The following is a 17,931-nucleotide window of genomic DNA, read 5'->3' as shown; positions in this document are numbered from 1 at the left end:
ATATATAAGAAATTGGTTTCTGACCTGAGAGAGGATAGTTTCATTCATCATTCCATTAAAAGAAGTATTCATCAAACCACCATTGTTAAGACCTCTAAGCAACGAGCGTCCTCCTGCTCATGATTTGGAAAATTTTATAACTTGGTAAAGATCTGACTTTTAGCCAAACCCATCATCTATCAACAGTCTAAAAAATTGAATCTTCATAACAAAACCGAGAATCTATGGTTATAAGAAACAAGGATGAGATCGAAGTAGGAGGAATAAGGTTGTTTCAATTACCTCGGGATAATCTGGAAGCGAGAGCTGCCGCCATTTCTGCAATTGAAAATTTTCGATCTTACTATATGCCAATCGACAAAATTAAAATAGAAACAAAAGGGATTATATATATATATATATATAGAGAGAGAGAGAGAGATGGAATTGGTTATTGAAACTTACGTGTTGTTGTTAATAGAGAAGAAAAAGAACAGATTCGTTGCAGCAAGTGACGACTGATCGAGCGAGCGAGGGCGGAGGAGGGGAGGATATGGTGTATCAGGAAAGGTTTAAGCGTGGCACCATATAGTAAATACAAGGTTTTAGTTAGGGGTATCATAGTAATTGTCATATGAGTTTTCTACTTTTGGCCCAAACAAATGAATGTTGGGCTTCAAAAACGTATAGTTTATTTTAGGAAACAAAACAGAAAAACATTGAGACAAAAAAAAAAAACATTGAGAGAGAGGAGCAAATTCTAGACAAGGTGAATATAAACGACGATGATAGTCTACAGAAAATATAAAAGTGAGGAGAAAACAAAATATTGAATCAGAAAGATTCAAAATAAACATTTAAAATACCATACATCTCTGTTTACACAAAACTTATACTTATTTTGGTGAAAATAAATACCCTACTACAAGCATTATTGGAATTTGGACCTATTTTTTTAACTATATGGATTTGGTTCACTAATTTTTAAGTCTCTTACTTCTTTACAACACACAACTAAGTTGATAAGAATTACTAGAAACCAGAATCTGTAAAGATGTATCAGTAAGGTTTAGGGTTTTGCGTCTCATATTCTCATGCAATGTGTCAGAGCCAAAGCAAAGAACTTGAAATGTTTTATCTTGCGGAACTCATACAGAATTCCAAACACTTGTGCCAAGCGGTTCCAGATTCGCCTCTTCTCAGCCTTTCTAAGTCTTTTGTCATCTGACGACCAATAATAACAACCGCATTATCATCGAACGTAACTTCGTTTCCACGACTTTTGCGTTGCATCTCGCACAACCACACCGTAAACTACTTTCCTCTTTTTCACAAAACCAATTGTCAATCAACAACCAAATTAAAGTTTACTTTTCAGCATAATGAATCTGCCATTGTTGTAGGTTTTTTTTTTGTTTAACAATTCTACAAAAAAAAATTACTAATCAGAACAAAAGAATTCCAAAACTACAATCTTAGATTACTTTGTATAATAATGACAGTTGAATAAGCAATACCTACAAATATTCACATAAATAGAGAAGAGCAAGCAAAGGACAAGACTTTTAAGTAACTAACACAGACATAAAACAAAAACAAAAGAAAACTCGTACATGATATCTATAATTTAGTTGATATATATATATATATATATATATATATATGATTGCGAGATCCTGCAAAAGCATATGCTTCAAAGAAAAAAACTAGCTAGCAGATGCAGTAGGCAGCAAAACTTGTTCCTGGATTCATCAAAACTTCGATCTTATTCCATTCTCTGCTTCCCCATGATTAGATTATATGTAACATTTCTGAATTGCATCATCGGATTCCCTGATACAGAATAAATCATAACGATGAGCAAGTTCTCTGCTTTCTTAAATAGTAAAAGACATTTTTGAAGATTACACAAACTAATTCTCAATTTCTATTATCAATCTATGATCACAAATGCTTAACTAATCATCAAATGCAATGCAGTAACACCTAAACTCAGCTTCAAAGCTTTAACACTGCAGAAGATCAAATCCTAATGTTGCGGAATGATATCCTCAGATGACTTCATAAACGGCTGATTGATATTCTCAAGTTCCTAATGTTGATGATAAGCTATTACCAATGCAGGCACAAGGAAATTGATTCTCGCATAAATGGCTTTTTCATATCACTTCATAAACATATTAGAGGACAGGAGCAATATCTTACCTCAGATTCCGACTGAAACCTTTCAAACTAGAACGAGTTCATTTCTAGGCAGTAAGTCCTTCTCTTGACCAGCATCTTAGCAGCCGTCTCATAAGGCTCTTCAAAAGCTGAAGATACCCAAGAGATATCAGACACTTCCTTTTTCGACTCGCTCGGTCTTATCGCCACTAAAGTCGCACCTTTTAACACAGTTCCATCAGGCAACTCCAAAGTTGGAGCATACCAAAGCCTCATATTCAGAGCAGGCACAAGTGTCCTCTTGGAAGCAGAGGAAGCTGATAATGGTTTCACCCTAAGCTCTTCTAGCTGATCTCTGTTCATACATAGCACACCTTGCCCATCAGAATCAGTGAGAACTAAACTATCAAGCGTCTTATGTTCGGCGATGATCGGCTGTAACAAGTAATGTCGTGCTGATGCAGCAATCAACGAGCTAATAGTCCATACAACACGCAATTTCAAACCTCCGTTTGTGTAGAACGATTCCGGTATACTCCCGTTATCGTCAGAGGCAGAAGCTTCGACGATTGTTGTATCACAAGCTTGAGAATTTCTCATAGGATTGGGTTGAATCACAGAAGAAGCACCGAGAATCACACAATTCTCAAGAGTAGAACCAAATTCAGCTCTCCATTTCAACAAAACTCCATCATCAATCCCTAATTCACCACTAGGTAGCTCAATACGCAAGTAACGAATCTCATCAAAGTTTTTCAAAACCTGCGTAGGAGAATGATGCGTAACACCTCCTTGCTCGATCTCTCCACCTTCATCATCACCACCACTAATAGACAAAGAAGACGATCCAGAACCACCGCACGACGGTCTCTTCGTACCAAGGAATTGACCTAGAGCTTGTAACGGCTTCACAATGCCACCGAAAACAAGACGAAATATAGCGGAGAAAGATCCGGAAGAAGCAGCGGAGCGGGATTTGATAGACAAAAGAGACGACGAATCATCATCGGAGATAACGCAATCGACACGAACGACGACGTTGTCGACTTGAGGAACGAGAGAATGGAATCTTCTAGAGACGACGCAGCATCGTCCGAGAGCTTTGACGTCGCCGATTTTGTTGAAAACGAGGAGGAGGATTGAGTCAGGGAGACGATCGAAGTGGTCGATTTCTAGGGTTTGAGGTGGTTCGGGATGGATCCGTGACGGTGGATCTGAGCGGTGGATAATAACGGCCATGGATCTATGAGAATTTTAGAAGGGGTAGGGGAATTTTCTAGGGTTTGTGAGAGAGATTGATTCAGAATCAGAATCTGAGCTTTTGGAGAAGATAACGCATTTCGGAGAGATGTTTCTAGAGAGAAGATGAAAAGAAAATTTAAAAAACAAAAAAAATCAAATGGTGGGAGGAGATAGATCCACGAGGTTTTGTCTCTACTTTAAAGCGCGTCGTTTCAAAATGAGCGCGTGTGATGCGTGAAGTGTTTTTTTCTTTTTCTTTTGTCAATCAACAACTGATGTGACAATTATATATTTTAAATTTTTTTTGTGTAAGATTGTATATATTGCCAAAAATGTATTATTGTCATTTTGATAAATATAGAAGAATATCAAATTTATAGGTAGCTGTGCCACGTGAGAATGAATAGGATTTGCATTTTGCTTGAGATTAGAGACATATAAAAGATGGGATAAAAAGTTTTTTAGGTAACATATAAAAGAATGTGGTAATATTTTCTTTGTTGAGCTAGCTTTTCAAATTGGTTATGCTACATTTCTAACATGGTATTATAATCTAAGGTTAGAATCAACAGGCAATTTCCTACTAAGAAATGGTTTTCCTCCTTTGTGGTTTATATAAGTGGCATGTCCTATTGTGATATTTTCTAAATATTGGGTTTAGAAAATTTGTGTATTATACTGTTTCCCATTCACATCTTGAGAGGGGCTATTTGATAATCCTTCTTTCTTGAGTTAGTCTTTATGATTAGTTAGATTGCATTTCTAATATAGTCTATTGGTCCAACACAACAATACCACAACAAGATATGCCATTTATATGGACCATATAAGTAAGAACTTATTATTTGGTAGAAGATTACTAGCTTGATTTAGCCATAAATTCTAATATCATATTAGCAGTGTTCAAGAAAGTGCTAGGCGGTATCTGGGCGGTGACCCAACGCCTAGCGCCTAAAATGCTTAGTCGGGGCCTAGACGGTTTTAGGCGTTTTAGGCGTTTACAACATAAAACATTATATATATATATATATATAGTTATTTTAAAATATATGTTATAAAAATAAAAAAATTATAAACAATGGTAAGAAAAATACATTTATTTAAGTTATATTAACAACATATAAATTTTTATAATTATGTATATAGATATAAAACATAATAATTTAATTATATGTAATTTAAAAATCAAAAATAAAATATATGTAATTTTAAGCGGGTTATGCGGTTATCTAGGCGTCTGCTGAGCGCCTAGCGCCTACACGGCGCCTAGACGGCCGCCTACACCGCTTTCTTGAACACTGCATATTAGGAATGTATCCTTAATTCCTAACTAATCCCAAAAGCTAGCTAAAGATCAAAAGATTGTCACGTTCTTTATATATTGTCCAAAAATTTTTATCACTACAGAAACTAGCAAAATAAAATTAGATAATTCTGAAAATTAAACAGGTGGATAAACACACATCAAGGAAATGGAAGATGAAATTTTTTCTATTATAAATAATATAGTAGGTGATATTTTGATATTTTTAATTTCATAGTATAGTTTTCAAAAATTTTATAATATAGTTGGTTACAAAAAAGACGTATTGGTGTTAGAAAAAAAAAACGATTAGAAAAATTATTTGCTGACGGTTTGGAAAAACATACTTGTAGTTAGCTCTTGGATAAAAGAGATTGTACATAAACATTCAGATATGTATTTATATAATTATCCAATTGATGACTAAATGACAATATTTATGTCTAACTATAATATCTTCCTTATGCAACCGGTAACTATCAAACTTATTAGTTTATCTGCATATCCTACCGAACTTCGTTATAAATTAAAACGAATAAGATATGCATAATGAAGTAGTGACTAGACTAGTCATGTGTTTGATTATGCGATACTATGCACGTTGTATCATGTGTGTTTTCCCATTTCGACGCCTCGGCGTTGCAAAATGTTAGGATACAATAGAGACACATGTGACTATTAAATGCAGAATCACCAATGAAACATCTAAGTTTCTTCCTTCTAAATAGCTTTATTGTAATATTCTCCCACTAGATTTATAAAAGAAATGTGAATAATTATTACTATATTTTAGTTAGTAATTTATAGACTTGTTAAAGTTTGATCAGGTTACCATGATAATGTAATTTAAAATATTGGAGAGCCAACCAATCATATGGGGTTCCACGCCTCAACATGTTTTTGGGGTTGAGCAATTATAGAAGACAAGCATATTGTTTATTCATGATTTCATGTCCCGTATCAGTATATACATACATATGCCAACACGTGTACATATATACATTAGTACTACACCCATAATTCCATACATATTAAGTATGACTAATAAAACATTTATGAAAACAGGCAGCATAATGAAAATATCATTTTTTTCATAATTTCTTGGGATAGTATAAGATTTACGTCGCTATTACAATATTAACTAAAATTCTAAATTCATTTTCTTAATATTATTGTATTTTAATATAAATTAACAATAAAAAGTTTAAAATTAAAATAAATAAATCATATTTTCACAATACATGAAAATATAAGGCTATAATTAACTTTATTAGTAATTCTATAAAAAACTCTACCAAAAAAAGTAAGTCTATAAAAGTACGGAGAAAATTCGTAAATAAAAAAAGAACTACATAAAGGACCTGCGGATTTATTCTTCTTTTGATTTCCGTACCAGAAAATGTAACCGTTAAAGCGATAATTGTGCAAACAGCCAAATCGGGTTTATTTAACGCCAAACCAGAAATAAACTAGAGTTGTTTCTACTGAGTTCGGTACAATCCGGTTCGACCTTATACGTACATATAATATATATCTTATACCGAACCGGTGTTGTGTCCTACATAAACAAGATACAAACAATCAAATAAAACCAGAACATAATCAACCTCTGATCCGGTTCAAGCATAGAGGCTTCTTCCGCAGCGATCGCACTCGGTTAAATGAGAAACCGGGGTTTTACCGGAATTGATTTTCCGCAGATTCGGAAGATCGAGCTCAAGAACATCTCGAAGAGCCTTAGAGCCTTCTCGTAGTTCATCAGAGCTGGCAAAAGAAAAGAAAAAAAAATCAATAATTGATTCAATCTGATAAACCGATGAGAGAAAAAAACTGCTGAATAAACCAGACCGGTTCTGCTGTTTTGAATTTTACCTTATGGAGAGCGGTGGAGTTAACCGGACAATAGTGTTGTGAGTCGGTTTAGCCAAGACTCCTCTCTCCTTCAAGCTCAAGCAAATATCGTAAGCTGAAACCGGAGATAAGCTTTCGCTATTGAACTCAACCGCATTAAACAATCCCCTTCCTCGTACTTCCTTTATGTATTTTGGAAACTGTTTCTTGATTTCATTCAACTGAATCCTCAGTTCATCTCCAAGATTTGCTGATCTATAAGATTCAAACCACAACAAGAACTGAAATTTTGATCTAAAAAAACACAAATTAATTCAGAAAGTAAAAATGGTACCTTTCCACGAGTTTCTCTTCCTCGATAACGTCTAAAGAAGCCATAGCTATAGCACTAGCTAAAGGGTTCCCACCAAATGTGCTGATTTCGACAATCAAGAATACAAAAACAGAAGAAGCTTAACCGCATTAATCAAACCAATATAATGTTCTTAAAATGCCAATTTCAGTTAGTAAGAAGAGCGAAGTAAAGCCTATGCGAACCTTCCGTGTTGGCCGGGTTTGATATGAAGCATCACATCTTTATTAGCAAGCACTACACTTACTGGAATTACTCCTCCACCTAATGCTTTCCCAAGTATCTTTCAAGACACAGATTCAAGATTTGAAATATTAGTCTATGTAATGGCGCTTTGCTATGGGGAGCAAATTGTAAAGAAAATGAAAATAAAGAGCTTATAAAATGTAAAAGAACGTACCACCATGTCAGGACGAATATCTTCCCAGTCACAAGCTAACATCTTTCCGGATCTAGCAAGACCGCTTTGTACTTCATCAGCTATCATCAAAACATTGTGTTTTGTGCAGAGTTCTCTTACAGACTTCAAATAACCATCAGGGGGAATAATAACCTAAACCAAAGCCATTTTAAACAATTTTAGAAACAAAACCAGTCTAATTCATCCTCTAAACAACGATTGTTAGAGATTATTGTAGCTTGAAAGAAGGAACTTACTCCAGCTTCACCTTGAATCGGCTCAAAAAGAAATCCCGCTATTTTATCTCCTTTTTCTGCAGTTATCATGACAAAAAACATGCTCAACTAGCTCAAGAGTAATCATAATCTCGGAGATGAAATTCTTGGTTAACAATTGAAGCAGGAAACATAGTCATACCTTCAAAGATTTTCTTAAGTGAATCCGCGTCACCAAAATCAACTTTAAGATTCCCCGGCAACAATGGTCCGAATCCACGAGTAGCATCATTGTCACAACTCATGGAAATAACTGCTAATGTACGACCATGAAAGCAACCACAACAAGAGACGATTATAACCTGTAAGAATAGTTTTCCAAACTTTTTAATACGCTAATGTATATAACAATTCTTAAAAAAGAAAGAAAATCGAAAAGCCTGTACCTCATCTTTGGGGATATTTTTATTTTCATGACCCCATTTCCTTGCTAATTTCAAAGCGGTTTCAACACCTTCAGCACCAGTGTTCATAGGAAGCACCATATCATAACCAAACCTATTCGTGAGACGCTCAGCAAACACCGGGAACTTATCGTTATAAAACGCTCGTGAACTTAAAGTGAGTTTCTCCACTTGTTCCTGCAATGCCTTCATGATCTTAGGATGGCAATGTCCCTGCAACGATATTAGAAAAAAAAAACATAAGATCTCACACTGGAACAAAAACAATAAATTGAAAAAGTATGAAACTTTCCATATCTTGCATCTTAAAGAGAAGCGAGACGGTTGGCATTATGATTACCTGATTAACTGCGGAGTAAGCAGCAAGGAAATCAATGTATCTCTTTCCTTCAGGGTCCCATATAGTTGAGCCATTTGCACGAGAAAACACAACCGGAACAGGATGGTAACTGGATTTTTTAAACACATACAAGATAAATTTAAAGAAGATAGCTAATTAGCAGGATTTACAACATCAAGAAGCAGCAAAAGTTTTACAATCAAAGGTTATCAGATTGATTACGCCTCAACATGGATCTACTTAATCAATAACAAACACAGCTCTAATCCTATTTCTACTATCGCATATCAAATAATATCAATAAAAGCTTCTATCATGTAAACCAAGAACCGCGAGATCAACAGATAACTTGTGATCGAAACAAACGAACCCCAAATATCATAACTTTAACAAAACCCAGAACGCCAACAGATTAAAGTTTCTTGATTTCATCGACGATATATTCAAAGTGGAGAAAAAAAACCAAAACTTGAGAAAAAGAAAAAAAAAAAAAAAAAAAGGAAAGAGAGAGACTTTACTTGTGGGCACTGAATTCAGATTCTAATTCGATCAATCGCTGAGAAGAAGAAGAAGACGGAGGAGATTTGGAGTTCGACTGCGGAACACCGCCATAGCTCCGCCGCACTCCGGCGTAGGTAGAAACTCTTTTAGACACACACTGGAGCAACCGTCTCGTGGTAGCTGCCATTTGAGAGAGTCTTTCAGATATGAAAGCAAACGATTTTTTTTTATCTTACCACACTCCTCTCCTCTCTCTTTTGTTTTCCTAGAAAATGATGGTTTTCTGACTTTCTCGGGATGCAAATTTTATCCGAATCTTATTATATAAACTTTTGTTGACACAGTTAATAACTTACCAGATATTGTCACATATGTTAGTTTAAATCATTAGATATCAAAGTTAAAAATTAAAGGTAAAATTTATTAAATTGTAATATATGTCAATTTTAACAATTAAATATTAAAATTAGTATCTCATCAGATTGTGATACGTGTTAATTTAACGATCAGAAATTACTGTTTTCAAGCTTGGTAATATAAAGCATAAAATAATTGTAATCTAATTATATTTAAAAAAACAACTAAGATAAATATACTATGTGCCATCCATATCAAAGTTTTACTCTTATAAAGATTCTCAACCACTACATGGTAAAATAAATATACTACCTGTCATCCATATTTGGTAGTATAATTATACTATATAACCTAACACATTAAATTTTATGTATTTGTTTGCACAAAAAAAAAAAATTATGTCTCTACGGTTAGCCAATTTATAGCAACAAGATTTGTGAAGGCAGTCTTAGCAAAAAAACTTGAATTGAAGTCTGAACTAATATTTTATTATATTAAAAATCTTATTATATAAAGTTTGGTTTTCAAATTAGCAATTAACATGATTATGACACGTGTCAAGTACACTGATGAGATGTTGACACGTGGTAATTAAGAAAATAACATTAAATTCAAATAAAATTTACATATTTATATCTAAAAAAAAATTTCTAAATCAAAAAGGAAAATGTTTTGGCGCATTTCATGTAAGAGGATTATATGGTCCTGGAATATGGGTATCCGACCCTTATGGATAAAACTAATATATTTTTCATTGTACGTTACTTATATTATACATGTTTTCTCAATAAAATTTTGACATGTATAAACAAAAAAAATAATTCACTAAGATGTATAATTATTAATAAATAAATAGTGAATAACAAATTTAAAAAGAATAACATAAGTTATGTCAAAAGAATTTTTTTTTGAAACATAATAGGACAGCTAATTAAGAAAATAACATTATATCTACATAATATTACATGTTTATATTGAAAGCTTTGATCTTTGATTTTTTTTTTCTGATATAGTTTTGCCGATCTATTGTGTGGATCTTTGATTCGTGCGGGTTTTGCAATGGAAGCTATCAGATACAATGAAATGAAATCGAAGTATATAATGCCCACTAATTTAATTGAGAATAGAGACACTGATGGAGGTTCTAAAATTGATTCTACAGTTAGTAGCATTATAAGTATGGAAGATAAGTCGGTGGTTGATGTTTCTGGTCAAAATTTAGAGTTGTCTTTTTTGAATAATGTTTATGATTCTGGTACTAAAACAAGAGCTGCTTGATCGAGTAATTGAGAAGCGATTTCAAATTTGGGAAGTTGGAACGGTATACCATTTTAAAATTGGTTTCAAACCGGATTTATGTGGTTTTCTATCAGATTAGGTTCATAAACCGTTTAAACCAGGTATATGGAGAAATACATGAGAACTTTTGATTCGGGTAAAAATAAGTTGAGAATTTATGATTCGAGAATATTTGAAACGAGGTCATAGATTTAAGTTGTTTTGGTACAATTGGATACTTCTGATGAGTAAATAGGTTGTTGATCCTTAACGTGATTATGACATATGTCATGTTTTGGATTGTATATAAAGTTTCCATTTTGTATATCTGAATTATCTAAGACTTATATATACCATCCTGATTATAATTTTTAAAATTTTGTTTTTATTATATTATATTAACTTTCTTCCAATATCTCAACTTTTATTGGGTTAGTCATAAAATCATTGTAATCGAGTAGATAATTTTCACCAGTTTTTCATCCAAAATATCTTTGGAGTAAAAATNTTTGATTCGTGCGGGTTTTGCAATGGAAGCTATCAGATACAATGAAATGAAATCGAAGTATATAATGCCCACTAATTTAATTGAGAATAGAGACACTGATGGAGGTTCTAAAATTGATTCTACAGTTAGTAGCATTATAAGTATGGAAGATAAGTCGGTGGTTGATGTTTCTGGTCAAAATTTAGAGTTGTCTTTTTTGAATAATGTTTATGATTCTGGTACTAAAACAAGAGCTGCTTGATCGAGTAATTGAGAAGCGATTTCAAATTTGGGAAGTTGGAACGGTATACCATTTTAAAATTGGTTTCAAACCGGATTTATGTGGTTTTCTATCAGATTAGGTTCATAAACCGTTTAAACCAGGTATATGGAGAAATACATGAGAACTTTTGATTCGGGTAAAAATAAGTTGAGAATTTATGATTCGAGAATATTTGAAACGAGGTCATAGATTTAAGTTGTTTTGGTACAATTGGATACTTCTGATGAGTAAATAGGTTGTTGATCCTTAACGTGATTATGACATATGTCATGTTTTGGATTGTATATAAAGTTTCCATTTTGTATATCTGAATTATCTAAGACTTATATATACCATCCTGATTATAATTTTTAAAATTTTGTTTTTATTATATTATATTAACTTTCTTCCAATATCTCAACTTTTATTGGGTTAGTCATAAAATCATTGTAATCGAGTAGATAATTTTCACCAGTTTTTCATCCAAAATATCTTTGGAGTAAAAATAACTTCATGGTTAAAGAAATTATGTCACAAAACAATTTTAGTAATTATAAGAACTATAATTATGCCAAAATAAAAGTAAAGTAGCATAAAATTTGTTTAATTTGTTTAGAAGACATTTTATAGGTGGTGATAAAGAGCATACTTTAACAATAAAATAATTTTGGGTGTAAGAACATATTTTTAATGGTAAAATATAGAGTAAAATTGTACATGGTTACTTATTAGATGTTGCTTTGATGAATTTGTTGCATGTAAAATATTTTGTGAATAAGTTGTGAAACGTTTCTGAAATTTGACAATAATAAAATTTGTAATGATGAGTATTTGGCAAAAGTTTTAATGGGATATAATTTAGCTTTAGATTATTGTAATAATTGTTATAATAAATTAAAAATATATAAATATAAATAAATTTATGAAAGTAAATACAAATATTCTCTAACTTAAATTATTTATATATTTACTTAGGAAATAAAATTTCTTTATATATTTTCAAAAAATTGTTTAAGGTTTAGGATTTATTTTCTTCAACACTTTTTAAACCCGCAGGATGTGCGGGCCCTTATTTAGTATATACTAAAAGTGACTTAAAATTGATTTACGATTTGGTCTCGGTTTAACAGCTTTCAAACCTCATACCGAAACAGAGAATACGGTTTGGTTATTTTATTATACCCTCTGTTCTATTATATAACGGGAAAAATGTCATTAAAATCCCCAACTTAGCACTTTCGTGTTGATTTAAAGCATGAATTCTGGATTTGGAGGTAAAAACATCAATCTTTTGTTGACTTCCAAATAATTCGCAAACTCTTGTTGACCTAGCCGTTTGAAGCACAACGTTACGTGGTCAAACAGAGAAATTAGACGAGGTTAATTATCTGTTAACGAGATCTGTTAATAGCAAAACGACGCTGTTTATAACAACTAATAGATCTCATTAACACCTAATTAACCCTGTTTCATATCTCTGTCTGGCCCATTAACATTATTCTTCAAACGACGAAGTCAACAAAACTTCATGATTTAAATAGAAGTCAAGAAAAGAGTGAAAATTTTTATAATAAATGAAGACTTTGTGATTTAAATCAACAAAAATGCTAACCTGGGGATTTTAATGATATTTTTCAACAATTGTTGTCTTTTTTTTTTTTTTTCACCTAACTTAATACAACGCCTGCCACATTGCCAAATTATTCATCAAGTGCTAGTATAATTTTAAAAGTTCTGCAATTGAGAGACTATATAAGAAACGAACTTGGTTAACTCAATAGGAATGGTGAAGCACTTTATAATTGCTTAACGTATGTACATATCCATTATATACAAAAAACCTTCCAAATGGGTCATCAACATCTATCTTGTTCTAAGAAACTTATCCTCAAATCGCCTCTGATCAAATGATGAACAAGACTTCATAATTGCCAAGAACTAAACTATACATCACATTCGGGAAACCCCGTTTTTGCGAAAAAGGAACTGCGTAAAGACTAAATACCTGTTTAGATTGAGCGAACAAAGGGTGAACAAACTTGTCTACCAGGATGTGTTGAGAGGGACAGGCTTATCGGAAATTTTATCAAATCCCAAAAACAAAAAAAACAAAGTGTGGCGGGTTTCTAACAACCTAGCAACCCCAGGTTTATCACATATATGTCAGGCCAAACTAATCAGACCACAGACGATAGCAGAATCAGAAAGCTTCAAGTGTAGCGGGTTTTTGAAAACCTAGAAGTGTTGTGGAACTCCAGGTTTATCAGATAATCGTCATTCCGATTTGATCACGCTAGCAGAATCAGAAAATCTTTTGGTGTTGCAGATTTAAAATGCTAAGATCCTAGAGTGACAACCTAGAATGTGAGAATGGTAAAATGCCAGCGCAGAGTGACAAGACCCGTATATGCTAAATCGAAAACACACACCACATTCATAAAAGCTTTATGTACTGACAACCTAGTATGTTAGCTACAAGCAATATAAGATCAAGATTTAAGTTAATATGAGATGAAAACATAGATGATCAGAGTTCCAGGGGGATTATCTGGGAAAAGAATACATCAGAAATGGTAACAGAGGTATATATAACAAAAATCAATCGGTGGAATTCTACCTAAAGAATGTAAAATCAAAACAGTCTTAGGGATGATCAGCAAGAATGAGAAGTTTCCTTACTGATAAACCCACGGATAATCACTTAATCAGAGCACTAAAAAGGTAAAACTTCTAAGAAGCAGAAAACATTACGAGCATTAACAAGAAGATATCTAAAGGCTACTGTTCTCGAAGATCACTAGGCGCTAATAAGTTACTGTTGTTCACTGCAGAAATTTCTCAGAAGCACCAAGAACTATGATGTGATGAGTACGATTTGGCATCACATATGACGAAGCTGAGATATGGGATGTGACGAGTTGGTAAACTACCACCTAAATGAAAGGACTGCTTTGGAAAAAGCACAAAGCAGACCTGATTCATATATGGAGAATAAGCAAAGTTTGATTGATATAAGAACGCTTTTGTTTTATTGCACAGAGAGATAAGCATTTATCATACGAACAGCTCGCAAGGAAAGGGAGAAAGAATGATCCTGACAGACTGTAAGATGTCTAGCACGAGAAACCAAAAGTTACCTAATGGAGACAAAGATACTGAAAAGTTGGAGAGAGATGTAACCATGTTTAAACATGAACTTGATAGAAGAAGGAGAAAAGCCTGAGAACCCGAGACCAAAGAAATCCACTGATAGCTAGAGAGATGGAACACACTTCCATGGAAAAGGATTTTTGAGGCAGAGCAAACAATTCAAGTGGACATGATAAAAGCTTGGAACAAGTTCTCTGCGGTACGCTTCTGTTCAGGTGTTCCGGAAATGAGAGCAATGCGACCGCCATGGGAATTATTGGAATCAGAAATTTCTATCAAAGCTCCTGATATCTGAGAGAAGAGAAAAGGGCACACATCATGTGAAAAATGTTATAGCGGAAAGAGAGAAGAAGAGACGAACAAAGCTATGGTGATCAGAGAGCAACGAGGAAGGAAAAATCTAAAAAAACTTTTGAACAAACCCTTCTTATGTTATCCAAGTTGCCTCCTCCTCTGCCCATAACTTTACCCACCGCACTTGCAGGAATTCGAACCTCCATAGTAGTAGATTGAGGCAATCTGTGAATGCACAAGATATCAACAGGGAAAAGTATTGACAAATCTTATAATAATAAAAAAAAAAAAAAAAACTAACTTGAAAACTTACCCTCCATATAGATTGGATGAGTAAGAGTTGGATCCGTAACTGTTATTGCCCATCTGTTTATAAAAACACTTTAGGTTATGAGTATAAGCTACAGAAAACATAATAAATGAGATAAATCCAGTTTGAGCAGAAGAAGGAGATGTTACCGGAAAACTTCCATAACCATAGAGTCCACCGCTAGAAGGAAGCATACTCATGCTGCTCCTGGTTTCTGGTCTCCTATCAAAATCTACAGTAGCCGGAACAGAAGACATGAAAGATGGAGGAACTGCTACACCAGTATTGCTACTACCCGAAGAGAAGAAATTATTATTCTCAGATCTTGCAGGAGGCGGTTGATTCCTGGAACCAATCTCTCTATCTCTTAAAACATCATCTCGCAGCCTCAGAACTAACTGAATAAGAGCATCTCTCACACAGCTTACTTCACCTGATATCTACTTGAAATACAAAAAGAATCATACACTATTGGAGAGATATTGAAGAACTGAATAAAGCTAAACTTGAGCGAATTTAAGAATCATTACCTCAACGAGCTCATCATTAGGATCAGCACACTTAGGCTTATTACTCCCTTTTGAAATGTGAATATCAGCCTTTGTCCTTTTCCTGATTTCGCTAATGATTGAGCCACTCTTCCCTATAATGCATCCTATTACTTTAGAAGCTACAAGGAGTTGCATTTTAACTTTGTCCTCGTCTTCATCGTTGATTTTCTCTTGAAGTAGAAGAACAGCTTCAACCGCCATAGACTTCAAATCATCAGGAGACTCTGTAGCAGTGACAGTGATAACACAGTCTTCATCATGATTTGACCTCGAGTCATTAACCTCGATATGAGACCCGCTTGCTTGTCTTATCCCCTTAATGGTTGATCCTCCTTTCCCTATAACACGGCCGATTTTGGAAGACGAGCACATAACTTTTATAACCAAATTCTCAGATCTTGAAGACCCGCCAAAACCACCATGAACCACAGAAGCAGAAAAAACCGGCATTGGATTTGCAGCATTGTCTCCATAACCCATGAATGATGAAACGTTGGCCCCATGTTGGAAAATAGGATCCTGATTTGGGTATAAACCGGCTTGTGGATAGACAGATAGCTCTGAAGGAATTATAATACTAGCGGGAACTTCTTGGACAGTTGTATCCAGAGGAATCTGTTCTCGAGGACTGACTTTGTACATGATTGCAGAAACAGCAAAAAGTGCCTTCTTCACTGATTCAGACTCACCAGATATCTGATTGATAACAAGAATAAGTAACACCGATTAGAAATAAACAAAGAGAGAGACACGACAACTATATGCTAAGAATTCAGAGATACTAACCAAAACAATGTTGTCAAAATCCATTGCACAAGTGTGTGAAGGATCAGAAACATTTTTAGAGACAATCTTAACGTTAGCTCTAGTTCTACTTCTAATCTTCTTAATAATCGAACCAGCTTTACCAATCACATTAGAACATTGACTAGAGGGAACCAAAACGCGACATTCTCTGATATCATCTCTATCTATCTTAGTGTTGTCAGCAGCAGTGGCTAAAGAAGCCACAATAGCATCATGGACTTTAAGAAGAGCATCTTGAGCAGAACACAAAGGAACGGTGTAATTCAATTCGCTATTCTCAATGTCGACAATGTCTTTCTTCTCAGTAACAGAGCAAAAAATGGTAATGACTCTTTCGCTACAACCTGGAAAAGGATCAACAACTTTGATCCTAGCTCTAGTTTCTTGCCTAATCAAGTTGATAACTTTGCCACTTTTGCCTATAACACTACCAATGACTCCACTAGGACACAAGATTCTGTAAACAACAATGAGATCGTCTTTGTTATCCATCTTCTCTTCGGATTCATAAGAAAGACGTCTCTTTTGATTCCTGTTGTTCTCATTGTTACTATCTCTAAAACGGTTATGATTCCTCTTCCCACGCTCCACCATTGTTGACTGTTTTTGCAAATCACAAAGAAACCTGAAACACAACACACACAAAAAGAACCAAACTTTTGATTAGAGAAAGCATCATTAAAAACAGAAGCAATGTATTGTAGAACAGATTGATAGGGTTAGGTTACAAATAAGAGAGAAACGCTAAAAAAAAACTGAAATTTGCGAATTGGGTGGTAAGAAAAAAACTGAAAGTATCGATTTTTTATGATTCAATTTGAAAATTTTGTCAACTGGAATCAGACAAGAAATCATCGAGTTAAGCCAAGAACATACAAGGTGTACGGAGATTCTCAGAGAACTTGAATGAATGAGCAGCGAGGCCGGTCGGAAGAGAAGAACCCTTTTTTTTTGTCTAATTGAGAGAGAGAGAGAGAGAGAGAGAGAGAGAGAGAAGGATTGTGATTTGTCTGTTGCAGGAGAGAGAAGAGAGAGAAGACGGCGAGGGGGTTAAAGAGATTATAGTTTGATGATCCTTCTGTTATAAAATATTTGAAGAAAGTCCCTAACTTTTGTTTCGATTTGAAGTTTAGTCGCATTCTCTGAAAATCAAATGGCTAACCCTAAAGTCTAATTTTTTAGGCTCACCCTATGCTTGCGGAATATTTTTATAACTTTAAATTTAATATATTGTCATTTAAAATTTAATACTATTTTTATTTTAAAAAAGCTGAGCTCGACCTAGCCGTATTTCTTCTGACGCTGATCGACGTCGCTAGGTTTTGGTTTCGTCATCTCTGTCTTCTCTTTTGTCTGCAAATCTCGCTCTTGTCCTTGTTTATTTTCACCGGAGTCCCCCTGAGAGTCCAAATCTCGACTCTGGGAATGCATCAGCTTCATCTTCCTACCATCTTGACTCCGTGTCCGTTTCCCTCTCTCGGTGAGGTTGCTCTTCTGAGTTCACCCCTCAACCCCCCGAATGTCCTGGTAACATTGGAGACTACCTCTCGATCTGGTCCTTTCCACAGTCAATCATAACATCTCTCCGATCCTCAGATTTATATCCTCTCTCCAAGTGTTTTACT

General features: G+C 34.3%; 4 protein-coding genes across 6 annotated transcripts in view; all 4 read right to left on the bottom strand.

The window, feature by feature from the left end:
- Positions 1-562, bottom strand: part of LOC104724771 (50S ribosomal protein HLP, mitochondrial) — a 2,152-nt gene extending 1,590 nt beyond the window's left edge. For 2 of the 3 annotated variants that reach the window (XM_010443315.2, XM_010443316.2), the window contains exons 1-3: positions 445-560; positions 283-318; positions 25-113 (exon numbers count right to left, since the gene is read on the bottom strand). In XM_010443315.2, coding sequence (XP_010441617.1) covers positions 25-113; positions 283-316 — 123 coding nt within the window. In that variant the 5' untranslated portion in view covers positions 317-318; positions 445-560. Of the gene's footprint in view, positions 1-24; positions 114-282; positions 344-444 lie in introns of all 3 variants that reach the window. The other variant, XM_019232222.1, reaches the window with a different exon arrangement.
- On the bottom strand, positions 1,427-3,541 carry LOC104724770 (F-box protein At5g46170-like). Its single transcript, XM_010443314.1, has 2 exons — positions 2,185-3,541; positions 1,427-1,812 (listed from the first exon to the last, which is right to left on the bottom strand). Exon 1 carries the CDS (start codon positions 3,379-3,381, stop codon positions 2,212-2,214), a length of 1,170 nt encoding a protein of 389 aa, XP_010441616.1. The 5' UTR covers positions 3,382-3,541; the 3' UTR covers positions 1,427-1,812; positions 2,185-2,211.
- LOC104724769 (ornithine aminotransferase, mitochondrial) lies at positions 6,099-9,102 on the bottom strand. The gene is made up of 10 exons (XM_010443312.2): positions 8,828-9,102; positions 8,310-8,418; positions 7,952-8,182; positions 7,708-7,867; positions 7,548-7,603; positions 7,291-7,443; positions 7,076-7,173; positions 6,873-6,953; positions 6,560-6,793; positions 6,099-6,451 (listed from the first exon to the last, which is right to left on the bottom strand). The coding sequence occupies exons 1-10, from the start codon at positions 8,995-8,997 to the stop codon at positions 6,307-6,309; spliced, it is 1,437 nt and encodes a 478-aa protein (XP_010441614.1). The 5' UTR covers positions 8,998-9,102; the 3' UTR covers positions 6,099-6,306.
- On the bottom strand, positions 13,014-17,316 carry LOC104724768 (KH domain-containing protein At4g18375-like). The gene is made up of 7 exons (XM_010443311.2): positions 17,183-17,316; positions 16,286-16,931; positions 15,479-16,195; positions 15,098-15,388; positions 14,952-15,004; positions 14,767-14,863; positions 13,014-14,635 (listed from the first exon to the last, which is right to left on the bottom strand). Exons 2-7 carry the CDS (start codon positions 16,898-16,900, stop codon positions 14,504-14,506), a joined length of 1,905 nt encoding a protein of 634 aa, XP_010441613.1. The 5' UTR covers positions 16,901-16,931; positions 17,183-17,316; the 3' UTR covers positions 13,014-14,503.

Source organism: Camelina sativa, chromosome 11 (genome assembly GCF_000633955.1).
Source record: "Camelina sativa cultivar DH55 chromosome 11, Cs, whole genome shotgun sequence".
Lineage (NCBI taxonomy): Eukaryota > Viridiplantae > Streptophyta > Magnoliopsida > Brassicales > Brassicaceae > Camelina > Camelina sativa.
The sequence above is the reverse complement of the archived record's forward strand: the minus strand, read 5'-3'. Positions and strand labels throughout refer to the sequence as shown.

Bases quoted from the DNA above. Each gene is read 5' to 3' on its own strand.
- LOC104724770 (XM_010443314.1), bottom strand. From the start codon at position 3,381: ATGGCCGTTATTATCCACCGCTCAGATCCACCGTCACGGATCCATCCC.
- LOC104724768 (XM_010443311.2), bottom strand. From the start codon at position 16,900: ATGGTGGAGCGTGGGAAGAGGAATCATAACCGTTTTAGAGATAGTAAC. The intron at 16,196-16,285 runs GTTAGTATCTCT...GTTATCAATCAG, and splicing joins ATTTTGACAACATTGTTTTG to ATATCTGGTGAGTCTGAATC. The intron at 14,864-14,951 runs GTAAGTTTTCAA...GTGCATTCACAG, and splicing joins TCATCCAATCTATATGGAGG to ATTGCCTCAATCTACTACTA.
- LOC104724769 (XM_010443312.2), bottom strand. From the start codon at position 8,997: ATGGCAGCTACCACGAGACGGTTGCTCCAGTGTGTGTCTAAAAGAGTT. The intron at 7,868-7,951 runs GTACAGGCTTTT...CTATTCTTACAG, and splicing joins AAAATATCCCCAAAGATGAG to GTTATAATCGTCTCTTGTTG. The intron at 6,452-6,559 runs GTAAAATTCAAA...TTCTTTTGCCAG, and splicing joins ACTCCACCGCTCTCCATAAG to CTCTGATGAACTACGAGAAG.